The following is a 17788-nucleotide window of genomic DNA, read 5'->3' on the forward strand; positions in this document are numbered from 1 at the left end:
TATCCTATTTATTAGATTAAAAATTTAAATGTTTTATAAATAGCTACTTTAAATTGATCTGCAGTATTTCGATGAGATGTGTCATATGAATCTAATATATATAATATATTATTAAAAAGATAAAATTATCTGCTTCCTCATTTTTAATGTGAGTCTGTCTCTATAGTGGGGATGCAGGTGTGGCAGGTGCTTGCGTTTGAGTGAAGACGGGAGGATCGGTTGCTTGCGAATGATTTTTGCATCAAAATCATGCGAATTTCTAGCCACGAGATCTCTAATGTTCCCTCCACAGTGCTCCGAGAGGTTCCTTGTACGAAGGACGAGCAACAGATATCTTCCAACTTCCAAGCAAGGGATATCTTAATCTTCAAATCAAGAAATAATCTCAGTGACGTAAACCAACCATGTCGAAATCTCTGTTGCTCTCCCCATCAAAATCTCAATCTTCCAAGCCAAGCACTGCATCTAAGCGAAAAAACCAATCGATCTAGTTCAGGTAATGCGATCATTGAACCCTTTGGGACTTGTTTGGACGGGGGTCATTCTATAAATCTTTAGGATTTAGTTCAAATTTCAACTATGTAGGATTTTGATCCCACCCATCTCTACTCGAACAAATCGATGAAGCCCCTGTTGTTCCTGGTATGCTTAAGCTTGGATCCTCCTGAAGCTTAAGCTTGGATCCTCCTGAAGCGCATCTTGATGACTAGAATCAGTAAATCAATGACGAAACGGATCTTCCAAATTCCAAATAGTTCGTTCCGATCGCCTCTTGCCGCACCCGAACCAACATACCGGAGCGTAGCATACCCCGTTAACCGTCATAACAATGGTTGAATTGGATCGAACTCAGTTTACAGTATGTTTAGCTTCATCGGTAAGTGGACAGACTGAAACCAGTGTTCTACCCGAGAATATCAACATAGTATCAATAGATCAGATCCCAAATTTAACAGAAAAATCTAACATCGAGCACAACGACGCAAGAATATTAGAAAGAACAAAAGGACTGTCGTGGAAACATCTACGTACATGAAGTCTTACAAGACTCCACATTTTACACTGCGAGCAAACCAATGGTAACCGATCTACCTGCTCAGACACTCTTAAGTAGAAGTAGAGGTATAATCAGATCAGATACAAATAGATATAATTCATCATGTATTTCATCCTATATTTTTTCAGAGTCGAAATCGAACACATATATTATCAGATAACTATTTTTTCATCCTACATCACATCCTATATTTTTTTCTCAAAGTCAGAATCAAAACGGATAGTAGCATAAATTTCGGTTAGTTAGATAGATAAAAAAATTTCACTCCATTTACATCCTCACACAACACATTAAATAATATAAAAATATAATCAAAATAAACATAAAGAGAATGATCACTAAGATATAAGATCAAAAGCATTTAATATTATGTCTAAAGATATATAACAACCTATCTATATATATTATCATATTTTAAATAAAATCACAATAGATTTTTTAACACATAATATTCGAATACTTCGAACATATACCAATCATCATGTATCCTATTTTTTCTTTTTTTTCTTGGATCTAGAATCAAATACGAATCGTATCGGATAACTATTATTATAACCTATATTTACTTCGTAAGCTTCTGATCAGACGGGCAGGAAATATCTGTCCCATTTTATCCCTAAATAGAAGCAACAAGCAAAGCAAACAGGAAATAAGAAAAAAAGGGATATGCATAGCCCCTTTATTTTCATTAAAAATAAGGGACGTTGGTAGTAGTCATGTCCAAGAAGCCAAAAACCTACAGAAACTGTTTCAGAATGACCTTATATTTCAGTTGTGCGTTTCACCGCCAATCGCTACAAGGAAAGCCAAAAACTTTCACATATTCGAAGCAATGATTATTAGCAAAAACTTTCTACTATCTACTATTGTATATAGGCCACAATGCTCTGCAGGGAGGAAACAACAAATGCCATGACTCTTCAGCAGAAGTGCATGATCTTGGTCTCGAGCTCAAAGCGGACATCAGTTAGTTCGAATGTCAAGCAAAAACTTGCAACTGATACCCAAAAAAGGCTCTAACATCAAGCGAAAACTTGCAACTGATACGGTGATACCCAAAAAAGGTCAGCTGGGTGCTTGCTGGAGCATCACGCAGAAGAATCCATTTTCCTAGCTACCTAGCACAAGCCTGCGCTCCTGTATCATAGAATTGACAAAATGTTAATTGATAAAATAAGAGAAATTATGAAAAAAGCTATTACATGGAAACTGTCAAAAAGCAGCTACCCAGCCTACCAAAAACTCGACATTAAAGGCTCCGATTATCAAATTCCTCATACAAGAAATGCTAGGAATAATTTTACCATGCAAAAACATATATAATCAAGCCTCCTTCAGGAAGATGAATATGAATCATTAATATCAATTTCAAGCAACATCAATATCAATTGTGAAGCTGTCAAGCTCTTATAGTGATTGATAAAACTCTTGAAAAACAAGTACAATCATAGTGTGGACCTACTGACAGCACTCTGAAATACTAAAGTTCTTTGCAACTTTTTTTTTTTTTTTTTTTTTTGCAAAGATAAGAAACACCAGAGGCAATAACTATAGTGAATAAGATGACCGTAAATATAAGAAATATACAGAGCATTAGCTCTTGTGATTGTGAAAAAAAAAGCATACTTGTCCGTGTGGGCTCTTTGATGGCCAATGCTCTGGTGGAATCAGCTTTATCCAAATAAGGCGCAATGAGGGCATCCAATTTGACAACCCAAAGTGCAACTGCTGATGTTGTTTGTGGCATTGTCTGAAAGTACACAATGATGTCATCCAGATACGAACTAAAACTTACAGACGATGATCTTTTGTACAACCAATCCTCATTCATTGCCCCAACAAAATCAACAAGAACCTGCAGGGAAGGGCAACATTGTAAAAGAAAAGGCAGTAGAAAACTGAGTACTGGCGTAAAACTGCAATGGAAGGTTCAGATATTAATATCTATAAAAGAAGATATAAAATCTTTAATGACCTGTAAAAGCTCTGGCAATGATGATGTTCGTCGCAGCCGCTTAACCCACAGCTTGTGGGCAGACTTCATCCAAGAACCAGTAAAAGCTATCTCAGGCATAGATGCCTACATAAGAACAGATTATAAAAAATTAAATCTGGTTAAAAACCAGTTATGAAACGTGTTTCTTAAGACACTTGTACGAACAAGTTAAAATCCTACACAGCTACACTTAACTTCTGCGTGTCTGGACAAGTTGATCCCAGATGGTAAAACTGTGGAGTTGTATATGTTTTGGAATACTCACCTCAATAGCATGAATGGCTGCTTTAAGTGCCTGTAGCTGTGAAGGTAGAACTTTATGATTTGGAACCTCATGCACATCCTCAGGCTCCCTGCATGTCGCCACATGTATAGCATATCTTTCTTCAAGATCAAAACCAACCTCGAAAGTAGAATGACATATTCTGCAATGCTTTTCATCTCTCCAATACAGATCATGACAACTTTCACAACGAACTAATGACTCCTTAAATGACTTCTTGCCACATTTAACAGCAGTAAGGACGGAATAGAAAGAAGTCCAGATCCACTTATCAAATGCTTGCAACCTTTCCCACATCAACATTTTTTCATCACCTCTCCTTCCAATTTCAATTACTATTGCAGATGATGAATCAAAATTACTATCAGCATGGTCTGTAGGAACAGAAGCATTTTCAATGTCTGATACAGGTGAAGCCCCATCTACGCTACTTGTCTCGGGTGAAGCTCCATCCCCACTACTTGTCTCGGAGAGATATGAATCAGAGGAGGCTGGAAGTCTGACTGCATTGCCACCTTCCAAATGTTTTTTCATGGCTTCAAAAAGGCACGCTTGTCTCTTTTCCATTGATGCAAGAAGATGAGCTTCCCTAGTGCCCCTACTATCTAGGACAGATAGCAAGGAAAGTAATTCCTGCATTCAGCCAAGAAAATGAAAAGGTAAATTTACCTATGAAATTGACCTCAAGTAAATAAGGTATTATCTGAGCAGAGTTAGCAGGTGGGCAACCTGTGGTGAATCAACCACCTCCCAGTGACCATCTTCCGAGGACTCGAAGTAGACTCTACGATGCCCTGGATCATCTGCCCTACAAGGGCCAAGGAAGAGCCAATAACTATTATACCTGCGGTCTGATCCTAAGAGAACAACTTGTGGTTCATGTGCACCCCCAGGCAAATCATTCCTTCCGGAGTGAACAATGTAATCCTGACTTCTTCGGCTTTCTGGTCGGCCTTGCTGAGAAGAATCCAAACTGTACAAGCTTCTAGGTCCATTTAAGGACTCATCACTAGATTGATAAAGGTTTTTAGTTGATTTCTTAATTTTCCCACCTGACGGATGTGGCTGCGCTCTTGGTGTGTTATGCAAGGTTCTTTGCAGTTCCTAGAAAAAGTGAAAAATAGTGACATAAGCTTCTGCAAGTATTCCAATAGGACACACAAGTGAGGAAGAAAATATTTTCAGACAGCAGAGCTTGAACTTAGATATAAAGTATAACATTGGAATTCTATAAAATAGATTAACAGTTACGCAAAATTAAGTTTCCTAGGACATGAATATCATATGTATATTCACTTCAGAATTCAAGAGAGTTATACAGTAGTCTCAATTAAGAGAATTCTCTAATGAAATGACCCTTTGACCTGCAAAATGCTTGTATTATAATAGGTGAAAAGGATATGCTAAGGGCCCATAGTCTTTGCTCTGAACCCTTGTGTAACGAGTTATAACATTGGTCTATAAAATAGGTCAAACAGAAGTTATTTCCTTCAATTCCTCAAGCCTAACAAGAAGTACTCTAAGTTAAGAACGAACATTAGTTAGTTTAGCATGAAGTGAAACAACAAAAGAAAAATCGGCCAAAAAGCACAATGCAGATGGCTTATATAAAAGGTTCACAGGCTTGGATAATCCAAAGCAAAAGCTCTTCCATAATAATACTAGCGGGCAGTGTGCATTTATTAACAAAACCTCGTCTCTCTTCAACGACCTGATCACTTCTAAGAACACCCACATATTCCAAAAGGTTACTTTACTAAGGCACATCACGATGTTAATATAGCACAATTCACATAATCAACAAGAATTAAAGAGTAACCATTTTTCATGCATCTGACGGTCAATTTGGAAGCAAAATTAAAGCAACCTTCTCAAGAACAAAGATGACACGCAACAATTGAAAAGTACTGGAACAGTTACTGAAGATTACCTCAAGTCTTGGAACAGAACCAGCACCAGAAACAACATCTATTATGGCAACCAAACAATCCAACTTCTCATCAATGCTTAGATCTGAATACTCGCCTTCCATCAACCCCAGAAGCCATCGCTCACCTGGATAACTTTCATCAATTTCACTACATTTATTTGGACTTCCATGCACAGTTTTCTGCTTCTTCCTTCGAGCAATTCTACTTTCATGCTCAGGAGAGCTCGTCTTTTGTGAACCATGAGATTCATCATCACTACTTCTAGCATCATCCTCATCATCAATACTTCCAGAATCCTCACTATCTGATCTAGTGTCTTCCTTCCCTTTAATCCGGGGATCGACTCGGAGCCGATACGCAGAAGGTGCAATTTTCTCAAATAAAGTGATGTCACTAGAAAGAGTTAAACAGATCAACTGCTCTAGTTCTGATGTTCCCAAGACAGTAAGATCAACAATCTGAAAAGGGAACAATCGGGAAAATGTGATAGAGAAATTCAATTAAAAATACATAGATAAGATCAGTTGTTATCAATACCAACCTCAGGTGATTTTGCCAGTTCTGAAACCTTTAACCCACCACTTCCTTCCTTAGACAATAGTGCAAACAATTCACCTTTCAGTGTGCAGGGACGTAAACCATATTTAACCATTTGATTTTTCTCCTGAAAGAAAGTACCAAAAAGGATTTTGCTTATAAACATACTTGAACTACCAGCAGACCTAGTAGAGGAAAATCTAAAGTTGCAACATAGACTGATAAAAGAATTTAGAATGTTGAGGTAACCATGATACCTTGTTAAAGAAATCCCGATTCAGCATATGCTGTTTTGAACAAAAACCTGAAGCAACAAGAACTTGTCGTAATATTTCAACCCATGTAAGAGAATTCAGTGATTTGATCCAGAAATTCACATCAAATTCTTGCTCCCTAACCTGGAAGAGTTGAAGAAACCTTCTTCAGAAAAAATGCATTGTGGAAGGACAACAATGCTTTTAAAAGATGTCAATTTCAATTACATAGGATTTTTTTTGTTGGACTCAGATCCTGCGAGAGGTGGGTTGATAGAACACACATGCGAGCACACACTGGACACATGAGTTTTTCTTGCTGCCAATAGCTTCTGATATTTATTCAAACACCCAGAAAACTATAGCTACTAACAATAATCGAGATACTTCTGCTACAGTAACCATGTTATTGTTGCAATCAGTAACGCACAAGGATCATCCTAACAATACTCCCCCTAAGCCTTGTGTGTAGTCGACCAGCCGTGCCTCCTTTGCCAATCCCGTGATGATCAGATCATCCACGTAGACACCAAGGAGCAACAAGGAGCAACCGCATGTTTCCATGGCCGAGCCGGTATGTCGCAGGTTCATGTGCGCTCTGCTCGAAACCGAGAGCCCTCAAAGTGTTGTCGAGCTAAGCGTTCCATGCGAGCGGTGCTTATCGCAGGCTGTAGAACGCCTTCTGTAGCCGCAGGACCTTATGCTCTTCTCCAACGACGATGAACCCTGACAACTATGCAACATACACATCCTCCTCCAATTCGCCGTTTGAGAAATGCTGATTCCACATCCATGTGATGGACCGGCCATTCTCTTGGGCAACTAGCGCTAGCAGCAGGCGAACGGACCCCTGACAAACTCCAACACGGATTTTACATCCATGTGTGAATACCTCATCGAAGTCCACGTCCGGCTGCTACACATAGCTCTTGGCGACGAGGCAGGCTTTGTGCATGATCACAACCCCAACTTTGTCTTTCTTGCGTTTGAACACCAATTTGAGCCCGATTGGGTGGTGTCCACTCAACAGCATGTCCCGTTCTCCTCGACAGACTTCATCTCTTCTAGCATCGCTGCACGCCACGCCGCGTCGCGCTCCGCCTTGACGAAGGAGCTCGGCTCTCCTGAGCTTGCTAGGTGCAACTCGGCGTCATCCAGGACGCGGGTAGCTTATCCAGCCAGAGCTCCCCCGCCGCCGAGCAGCTTGTCAACGATGCGGTAGCGCACTAGGCTGTCTCCGTGGTGTGCATCAAGCATAATCGACGGTGGCGTGACGAAGTCCGCCTTCCCGGTAGATTCACCACTCGGCATTCTGAGCAACGCATCGATCGTCGTCCGCCACTGGTGTTCCTCCTGTGGGCCCGACCACCGCCGGGAGATGGACTTGACTCACCATGAACTCCACGGCGAAGTCACTTGACAGAGCCACACTCCCAGCTACATCCACCTCCAAGCTCCATCTGGCATGCTCGTCGAAGATTACATCTCGCAACACGCGGACACGCTTGATGCTCAGGTCGTAGAGGCGGTACACCTTCACGCCACGCTCATAGCCGATGAAGACACAGGGTGTGTTCCAGTCATCTAGCTTCCGCAGATGTGGTTGCACCTCCTTGACGTACGCCAGATAGCCGAAGGTGTGCAAGAAGTTCACCGCCGGCTTTCGAATCAAGACAATCCTCCACTCTTCCGGATCGAGACGATCCTCCACTCTTCCGGATCGAGACGATCCTCCACCGCCTTTAGCCTCCCAATCACTTCCTCCAGAGTGAGCATCGAGAGATCGAGGAGTCTCGATGGACAAAGCAATCTACGAAAATCTCTTGGGAAATACTCGCAGATGTTTTTTCTACCACCTTCTGTTCTTCCATCGTTTCTCCGAGCGTGGCAAGGTTGGTGACAAGGCCGGAGAGACGCATCGCGAAATCGTCGATCATCTCCCTATCAGGGAACGAAATTGTCTCAAATTCCTTTCGTAGTTGTTGCACCAAGGCCTTGCAGACACGACTATTGCCAACATGCATCGATGTGATGGCGTCCCAAGCCTGCTTGGCGTTTGTTTTGACAACGAGCGTGGGGCACGACGCGGAGGATGACCTCCAGCGCCATGCAATCTTCATGGAAATTCGCATCGCCAAACTCCACTACATCCCAGAGATCGCGAGCCTACAGCATGACCTTCATGAGTAGGCTCCAGTCGACGTAGTTGCTCCGTGTGAGGATCGGGTACAACGTGCCGCCAACCTCCTTGACCACACGCTGGACGACCACATCGCAACCACCGACGTCTCGGTGTCGCAATTATCGTGGCAGCGGCGATGGGGAGCTACGGCGGTTGAACTGCCTCCGAGGACTCAAAGTCGCACCATTCACAGGAGCCAACATTGTCGGGATCGATCAACCCTGGCTCTGATACCAATTGTTGGACTAGGATCCTACAAGAAGTGGGTTGATAGAACACGCACGCGAGCACACACTGGACACATGAATTTTTCTCGCTGCCAACAGCTTTTGATGTTTATTCAAACACCCAAAAGCCTATAGCCACTAACAGCTTCTAAAGAATTACATCGGATGAAGCACATTCAGTGTTTTTCTTGCTGCCAGCAGCTTGTGATGTTTATTCCAACATCCAAAAGCATATAACTGTTGACAGCCTCTAATTGAATGAAGCTCTCCCGAGCTTTCATCCAAGAGCACACGACACACCTTACCAAGGGGCACACCTCATATTTATAGGCCAGCAAACTGACCTACTGTAGATACAGTAGGTACTGTTTCTAGGATTATCCTAATATTTTTTAGTACTATATTATTTGCATATGCTCTTTGAAAAGTAAAAATATTCTAAGTCAAGCTACTTTGCATAACTTAAGAAAAAGGCATTCAAGCCAATTTATAAAATATGAAGGTAGCTCTGAAGAATATAGACACTACTAGGCATTCTGTCAGATGAACGATACCTCAGACTTATAACGAAGTTGGACTTCATAATCTTCAGATGAAACTATGATACTAAATGAAAGCAAAAAAAACAAACAGACTAGTATAATTGATTCCATTGAATGTCGTAGTAAAGTTTCACCAAGTCCTAGAGAGTAAAAATGATCATGTCAACATAAAAAGGTGAACGTTGTGCTTCTTGCACAACATCTTCTGTAAATTACAATGAACACTTTACACTAAAAACTAGTACTACTGGATAGCAAACAAAATTTGTCCTAAGGATGTAATCTATTAGATCCTGCCCTTAATGCCCCTTCAAGGAGATGACTCAATAGTTGTGAAAAGAGAGCTTTTAACTATAAAGATTACATGGTGATGAAATGTCTCGACAGATAGGTCAGCCATTAGCATCAAGACCATAAAGCATCACTGTTCCGATGAAACATCGTATCTGAACTACTAAGGGGTCATGTAGTCAACTGAATTTTCCGTGATATGTTTTCAACAGAAACAATCAAGCTTCCAGACCCAAAAAACAATTTTTCTACGAAGTACTTTGCTCTGTCATGATTCATTGGTGAACCAAATGCTCTACAGGAAGCAAAAGGATATCTAATGTGTGAACTGGAATGAAGACTAGATGGACACTTTAGGAACTCACAAAGTTCAGGAAACTGAGGAATCTGCAGTCTTTAGAAGATCGTGGAACAAATACAGCACCACTGCCCATTTCTGCCTTTAACAACAGTAGCTTGAGAAGACCGACATGCAATTCCCCCAACAACAAAGAGTCCTGGAAAATCGCATTTGGGTGAGAAAAGTAAAACAGGAAATCATGCTAATCCCAGACAAAATTGGTCAAAATATTTGCACCTTGTCATGGAATGCTTGCGCAAACTCATCAAATGTGAAGGGGTGAACATCAATACTACCGAAGTGAGTGTATACAAACCGGACAACCTGTCAAGAATATTTTTTCAATCAATACGTGTACCGATCATAAGAAAAAAAATGAGATAGAGGAAAGACGAACACGTATACGGCACAAATCTGTAAGGCCCTTAATTATAGTTTTGTTCTTTAATAACAACTTTGTTGGCTCTTGTGGCTACTACATTGATTATCCTGCAACCTTTGGTGATTCTTGGGCTGAGTGCCTATCTTCTGAGTAAGATTTAAGAGATTCAGTCTGATCGGGACATCACTAGTTCATACACATACACTTCCAACAGCACAAATACCTGTAGATAAGTTCATTAAAGCACAAGATTCAACTGGTATGCAATGTCCAATGACACAAGCCCGTGCATATTACCGCAACCTGCTGTTTTAGGCAACGTGCATGGGCGCATGTCATTGAACCTTGTTTACTAGTTTAGAGAGAGAGAGAGAGATCTATTCATCATAGCCTTATCAAGTGCATCATTTCTAGTTGCTTGGGCTTGCTTAGTTGAGAGCCCAAGGCCTATTACTCTGGGGTGTCTCTGCCACCTAGACAGCAGAGGTGTGTCGATCTTCCATTGGGGGAGCTTGTTAGCAGGCCTGAGTGCCTGACAGTCTTCTGAAGATTCAGAGTCCACCTATTTGGAGTGGAAGACCAAACTAGAGTATCAAATCAAATGAGGGCTTTGTGACGTCTCATGCTGGAGTTATACTCTTGCAAGAGTGCTCGAAAAAATAGTGTCTTCCAGCTAATTATTTGCCATTCCTTTACTTCTGACAACTACTAATTGCAATCTACTAAAATCATGTAGAGGTAGTGTAGCTTGGGAAATTATTTTGTTTTCATAATTATTAAATAGTTATACCCAGAAAGTTCTAGTACCCCTGGGGCATCAAGATCCTTCTGCACGCACAACAAATGAAGACAGAAAGAATTTGTGACTTAAGCAAGTAAAGGTAGGATAAGGAGAGGTGACTTGAGTTGAGGTGGTAGGTGTGCTTTACTTATGAACTTGGTAGTACTATTTGTGAACAGAGTCCCCAGTTAGTACTTTGTGATCCATTTTGCTTTCAATAAAGCAGGTCTTAATAAGATATTTGACCTAAAAAATGGAGGTTATTCACCTTCCTAACTAGATGTCTAGGTATTGATGTTCCAAAGCAAAGTAAACGAAATTACCACATTGACGAAAAATGCTCAAGATTAAACAGAGTAAAAATATTCCCACTCCCTGGATGAACACGAACAGACTGCAACAAGGAGAGATTTAGTTCTAGCTCAGCCAAGTTTCCAGAAGCTGAACCAGCACAATGTATCTAATTTTATCGAAAATGTGCTGTCTACAAACTCACAAGAGAAACTTGGATGGAAAGGAGAATATTAAATGTTTTTTTATGCAAGATCAGCTGATCAGATCCATCAAGATAATGATAATGATGTTAAAATAATAAAGAAAAAAGTAGGCATTTCATATGACCTGAAAAAGCTTTTTCACCATTTCAGGTGATGAATCCCAAGGCTTTGCAGAGAATGGCTGTTTCATCTTGACACTTTGTGGAGGAAACTTGGCAAGTAGATCTGCAGGATAAGGGTGTTTTGAGTTCTTTTTTTTTTTTTTACAGAATGTGAGGACAGAGAGATATGGCACTGCAAACCTTTACAAAGGGGGCAGCCGTGTCTCCCACTTGAAGAAAGATGAACTGAACATCTTAATGGGTTAGGACCTGCTTGTAATTCACTGAGCTCGAGCTCCTCATCGTCCACTAAAGTCACCTGTTCAGTCTGTAGTTCTGAAGTTTCTGATTTATCAACTGAAAGATGGCAATCCATTGGAGGATGCTCCTTTGGATCAGTAACTTTCTTACATGGCACCTATAGAGAAAAGTAATCATTATTGTTAAACGCAAAAGAAATTTAGAATCCACTCTGCTGAATCTGAAGTGAGAAAGTTGAACAGTTTTGCTTATCCTCAAAATGACTAACTTAATAGATGTGCTACAGTAGAAGCTTCCTCTTTTTCCCCCATCTATTGTGCCAAGCAAGAAAAATACCTTTCTTTTATTCAGTGGAGGTTTGCTCCTTTTATCTACTTTCTTCCGTGTCATACATTGATTCTGCATATAGAGGAACCAGACAAGATTGTCAATGGCTAATTCTGTAATAGCAACAGACAAGACAATTTAAATTAATATAGTCTTCATTAGATAGATCAAATAGCTGAGACTTTACTTGAATTCTCTTTCCACTAGCATGATCTTCTAATCCATCACAATCACCAAATGGTCTCAGGGACCTCAAACAACCAGTTTCATCAATGAAATTTGAGCCTCTTTGACATTCCACATTATGGGAATACATTGCATGCCACACTGTCATTAGACCTTTGCCAATACCATGCTTCCTCACAGGAACAGTATCCTCATATGGAACAGTGGATCTCTGGTTGCTAGACTCCATGATCTACAGATGAACAATTAGAACACATAAATGGTGCAATGTTAGAAAGCTCAATATGGAAAATCAAATTATCACAAAAAAATATGGAAAATCAAAATGAACTGAGATTTTTAGTTTATGGGGGACAATAGAGGACTTCTAAAATCTAAAATAAATAGAAATGGACTAAATAGATAAAATGTGAAAAGATGGTGGAAGGTATTTTCAGCTCACACCACATATATGAAAATTTTAATCAGCAGTTGATGGTAAAGAAAATCAAGGATTTCAGGAGATGATATAGTAGAGCTCTAATCTCACATCTAACCATAAAAAAAGTAAAAATTAATAGTGCCCTAAAAGACAATTACAAAGACATCTGGACTGCAGATACTTAATGGCAGATTGGCAGTTCATAGTTGGGTGTTGTCAGAGACTGATTCCCAAACTATATAGGATTTCCTATTGTGTTTATTGCACTGAAGAAACTGTAGCCCTCCAAAAGTTAAGGAAAAGCACTATGCGTGACGATACTTGATTTCACTTATCATAATTTATACCTCTAATTGTTACAAAAAAAACTTTAAAACACAGGTCCCGCAGGTTGACTACGAGTTGACCTGAATAAGGTAAAGCCTATCCTTGCATGACACAAATAGCATGGCATCAACAATGTTCGTCTAAAGTTTAACACAAAATAAAATTTATGCCCATGAAAATAAAAAAAGAGTAGATAGCCTAATTGTTAATGTACCTTTCTCTTCTTCACGGCTCTTTGGTTCCGAGAGGAATGATAGCATGTAGCATCTGCAAATACATGTAAGAAAGAAGCATTTAGATTAGTTGAACACTAGACCATTAGGATATTAACGGTGAAAGGTGTGGAACAAAATAAAGCACAAGACTGAATATAATTTCAGACACAGTGTCAGAATGAACAAGCATTGACTCAACAGAAAGCCAGAGGATGCCTAGCTTGCCAACAATAACATTCACAATTTAAAGTGAAACATGAGCACATAAATGAAAACATATTTACTATCCCATGCAAAATATGTTGCCGACCTGGGACAGTAAATATATTTCATTGACCATACCTGTAAGTGAACTGGCCACATATTTCACCCATTGGTGGAATCAACCAATGATTCTAAATAACATTCAATTCGTTTGCTACTCACATACCTCTAATATGACCAGTTTTTTGGGGGAGAGGATCAAATTCGCTCCCAAGAGGTGGACCATCCTTGCGGAAGATTTTCCTCAGGATATAATCCTTGGGGAACAGAACTTGTGATCGAGCTGCTGGTTCCTCTCCTATAATGCTCATACTCCTGCTGTCAAACTCCAGTCGTGAACGTGGAATACCACACATGGGAGCTTGGTCACAAGAGGAAGAACTGCTGCTGGATCTAGGTCCACTTGATCGTGCACTAAGTTGCCTCTCCATATGAGCCCCAATGGTTTCCATCTCTCTCCTCTCTTTCCTCCTCCGCTCTTTGAACCATATGCGGACCTGGCTGTAAGCTAAACCGACAGAGGTTGCATACTCTGCCATGTCCTCTGGCTTAGGATACTGTACATCTGGATAGAAAGATATTTCAGCAACAATGAAATGTACATCGTAGTCAAGGAAACAGACTTTTAAACGTTAGTGTGTGCTTACCAGAGTAAAATTTCTCCAGCATCCTGAGTTGCAGGGGAGATTTTTTTGTTCCTGCATTCCCCCTCTTGGCTCCAAGGCCATTGGTCAACACCTGAAGAAAATCATAATTAGAACTCTGCAACTTAAGCAACAGAAATAGCATAGCTACCGAAACTAAAACTCCAGCAAATGGTAACTCTGTGATTCATGTTATGAGCTCAAATGCTAAGAATGTGGTCAATACAATGGTCGAAATTGGTCAGCAAATATTAGTACACCTTACAACCAGTGATTTCAAAACAAACGCTACAGGAAAATTTACAACTCAAGATGACAAATTTCTTTTGAGAAATGGGTGGATCCAGCACAATCACAGGCCAAGTCACTAAATCAACGTGACATATCCCAAACCTATTTGGTTCAATTAGTTTGGTCGAGTTCCACCTATTTCCAACAGAAACTATGCAATCAAACTCACTTTGGCTACATGCTATATTTTCCTAGAACTGCAACTACCATACCTCAAATCATATAGGACGCACTAATTGCTCCATTTAATACAAGCTAATCGAACCAATTCGAGCGCAGAATACCCATGCAAACTGCACTGAAAAGAAAAAAGGGAGCAACACATGGAGCGCGCCCGAGCCTCTACCACCCAAAACCTTGATCCCTAAAACCTCGCGCGCTCAAGCCCCCGCAAAACAACCGCCAAAACGAGCGCGCACATCAACCAATCAAACAGAAAATTGGACGCCTCAGTCCTCACCCCACATCCCCCACTTATCACCTACACTGACCACGCCTCCATGGAGCCACGCGCGTCTAATCACTCAAATCAAAAGGCGATTCCCGCAAAGACCAGTCCAATCGCCGAGGGCCCAGCTGCCGGATCAGAGAAGCACGCACGTACCTGCGCGGGAGGCATAGCGGCGGCGCGGGGCTTCAGGAGGCGGGCACCATGGGCAGCGCCGAAGATGGCTTGACTGCTCGGCGAATTTTGCCGTAGAGGAATTGAAGTGATTCGGCGTTATATGGTGGAGACGGCGGAGATGGGCGGGGAGGCCTAAACCCTACCAACGAGCGGCCATTTCTGCTGCTCGTGGTTGTGCTGCCCTTTTCCGGCCCATAAACCCTCGGGTCGCCGAGATTAGGGTGGAAATATCTCTGCGCTTTTTTACAGAGAGGACCTTGTAGATTACCGAATTTCGGGGCATCTGGGTTTTTGCTGACACTCACTGTTTGGAAATTGTTGTATCCTGTATCCGCTTTGCAAATAGATTTGTAGAATGTTGCTGTTAATTTTTTCAACTAATATTAATAGATCATAGTTCATTGTACTTCAATTCCATAACCGTTCTACAATTATTTTAAACTATATAAATCTACCCCGACAGCCGCCACTCGATCTCACATTCCACGCGTGCCCCTTGTAATTTCACGCCGCCTCTGCCTTCTCGACGTTGTCGCCTCTGCTACCGATGCAGATGGGGAGCTTAGCCACGCATAAGAGGAACCTCTATTTTCTGCACCACCTTGACGTCCCCGTCCTAGCCAGCACCGTCTCCGCCTCCGCCTCCACACAAGGCCGGCACTGCCAGTCCAGATTAGAAGCATGGCCAAGCGGAAGAGGATATGCAAGGCCACCGCTCGTATGTGCTCGGTCGCCCATCCATGGTCGTCCACCGCTGGATCTTCTTAGGCCCAATGTCGTTGTTCTAGGCGAAGATCCATCCATGCTTGGATCCATTTCATTTTTTTCTTAGAAACATTTTGTTGAGTGGCAAGACTTAGCATTTGTAATGGTCATTGCAGTACTGATTAGCTTAATGATAATAATTTAAGGCCGCTACTAGTTCAATTGCAGTTCGGTTTTGAATTGAAAGGCAGAGTGCTCTTATGAGGAAAGATTGTATGAGATTGAGGGGTAACTGCGGAGGATGACAAGGTATAACAATGAAGCTTGGATCATGTCGAAGGTATCCAGGTGGTTTCCGACCAGGTCTCCAGCCGGGTAGTCTCCCTTCAGGTGGTTTCTAACCAAGTGGCCTCTGTCTAGATGGCCTCCAACCAAGTCTCTGTTTGGGTGGTCTCTGACTAAGGTGATCTTCGACCATGATGATCTCTGACCAAGTGATCTTTGACCACAATGATCTCCGACTAGGTAATCTTTGACCATGGTGATCTCCGACCATGTCTCTATCTAGGTGGTCGAACTAGGCAACTGATCTATTCTGAGGAGCTAGTCAAGACCGAGGAGCTGGTCAAGATCGAAGAGTTGGTTAAAATCCGAGGAGCTGGAAGACCGAACAATGATTGGTTGAATGTTGAGCACGTAATTGGACCAAACATGTGGTACGAGAGGAGGTTTTCGGATCGAGCATGTAGTCGAATCTAAGAAGGTTGAACTGCAATAAAAGATACTCATGTAGATATATGGGAGTTTACATGATCAAATAGGAAATATATGTTAGTTATAGAAAGTTTGGAGATTAGAAGGCATAGTCGAATCATATATGTAAGTTGTGTTCTTTTTAATTAGGAATCCTAATCTTTTACAACTAAGACATGCCACCCTTTAAATAGAAGAGGGTCATGGCCGATTGAATCATCAAACAATCCATTAAAAATACAATTGCATCTATCTTTTTACCTAGCTCATGTAATCTCGTCCTTTTTTCTTCTCCCTCCTGTTATTACTCGTTCTTGACCTCGACGACTAAGGACAAGACGCTAGCCATCTGCACTCTAACGAGGTCCCTCCTAAGTGTGGGTGATGACGAAGGTCTAATGGCGTGGCGCCATGACTAGGGTTTCATAGGCGCTGCTTGTCAGATAGTTATCGTTGGAACTTCCGCATCGGAGCTTCCGATTATCCTGGTCGGAACTTTCGGTCTAGGATTGCATGTGAGGTGCTCAGTGTTTGACGCATGACATCTTTTTGCGTCAACACACTTTTTGGTGACTCCACTGGGGAATCGAAGCTTTCGGGCATAATCAATCTGGCCAGAAAATTAATCAAGGGAGCATTGTTACATCTGTGCTCATGGTAATGGCGTTGCCATCTATTTGCACTAAGCACAAGCCCAATGTAAGTAGCATGGTTATTACTCGGGAAATGCCAAAGCTATGATTGATCAATTAGTTGGTAATGCCATGGCGAAACATTGTGAAAGAATGGTTGAGAGTTTAGATTTATCTAGCCATGTTAGGGTTTTAATGTTTCGAGTACCAGATGAGCAGCGTTAAAGACAATTCCTATTGCATGGCATTAGTACTCCAAATATGAATTCTTTTGGTAACATGCAACATAATTACGTGACTACCAGCTCATCGACAATGCTTACACCACTTAGGACATCACAAACTAGAGTGCCGATGAATGATCAACATAGTTAAGTAGTTGAATTCGGCAAATTATTTTGAGCCATCATTTGCTGGTAATGTTGGTACCATGCAACAAGGAAGTTTACATTTTAATTCACCGGCAATGTTTTCATCTAATGAGTTTATGTACCAAGTTACACCAATGAACAATATATATGGCCAGAATGATATTAGCGATTTAAATACTTATGATGGGCCATCTAGACCAGAGGTTGCATCACAATATTCACTTAACTTGGCCACATATTCAGCTAGTGATCATGACTGAGTAGTTGAATCAGTAAATACACAAGCGCCTAATGCATATGTCTCGGTTACGTGTTATAGCCGAGATGCTGAGAATTTGGCGAGCGTACATACACCTTCATACCAT

General features: G+C 41.2%; 1 protein-coding gene across 1 annotated transcript; it reads right to left on the minus strand.

Annotated features, from left to right (window-relative positions):
• Window positions 1–1781: 1781 nt before the first annotated feature.
• LOC133885067 (homeobox-DDT domain protein RLT3-like) lies at window positions 1782–15161 on the minus strand. Its single transcript, XM_062324701.1, has 18 exons — window positions 14942–15161; window positions 14050–14140; window positions 13569–13967; window positions 13138–13190; window positions 12177–12407; window positions 11999–12061; window positions 11603–11819; window positions 11425–11525; window positions 9878–9964; window positions 9666–9797; window positions 6062–6202; window positions 5809–5931; window positions 5267–5725; window positions 4066–4440; window positions 3319–3969; window positions 3033–3137; window positions 2684–2912; window positions 1782–2194 (listed from the first exon to the last, which is right to left on the minus strand). The coding sequence occupies exons 1-18, from the start codon at window positions 14954–14956 to the stop codon at window positions 2172–2174; spliced, it is 3495 nt and encodes a 1164-aa protein (XP_062180685.1). The 5' UTR covers window positions 14957–15161; the 3' UTR covers window positions 1782–2171.
• Window positions 15162–17788: the final 2627 nt, after the last annotated feature.

This window comes from Phragmites australis, chromosome 11 (genome assembly GCF_958298935.1).
Source record: "Phragmites australis chromosome 11, lpPhrAust1.1, whole genome shotgun sequence".
In the NCBI taxonomy this organism is placed as follows: domain Eukaryota; kingdom Viridiplantae; phylum Streptophyta; class Magnoliopsida; order Poales; family Poaceae; genus Phragmites; species Phragmites australis.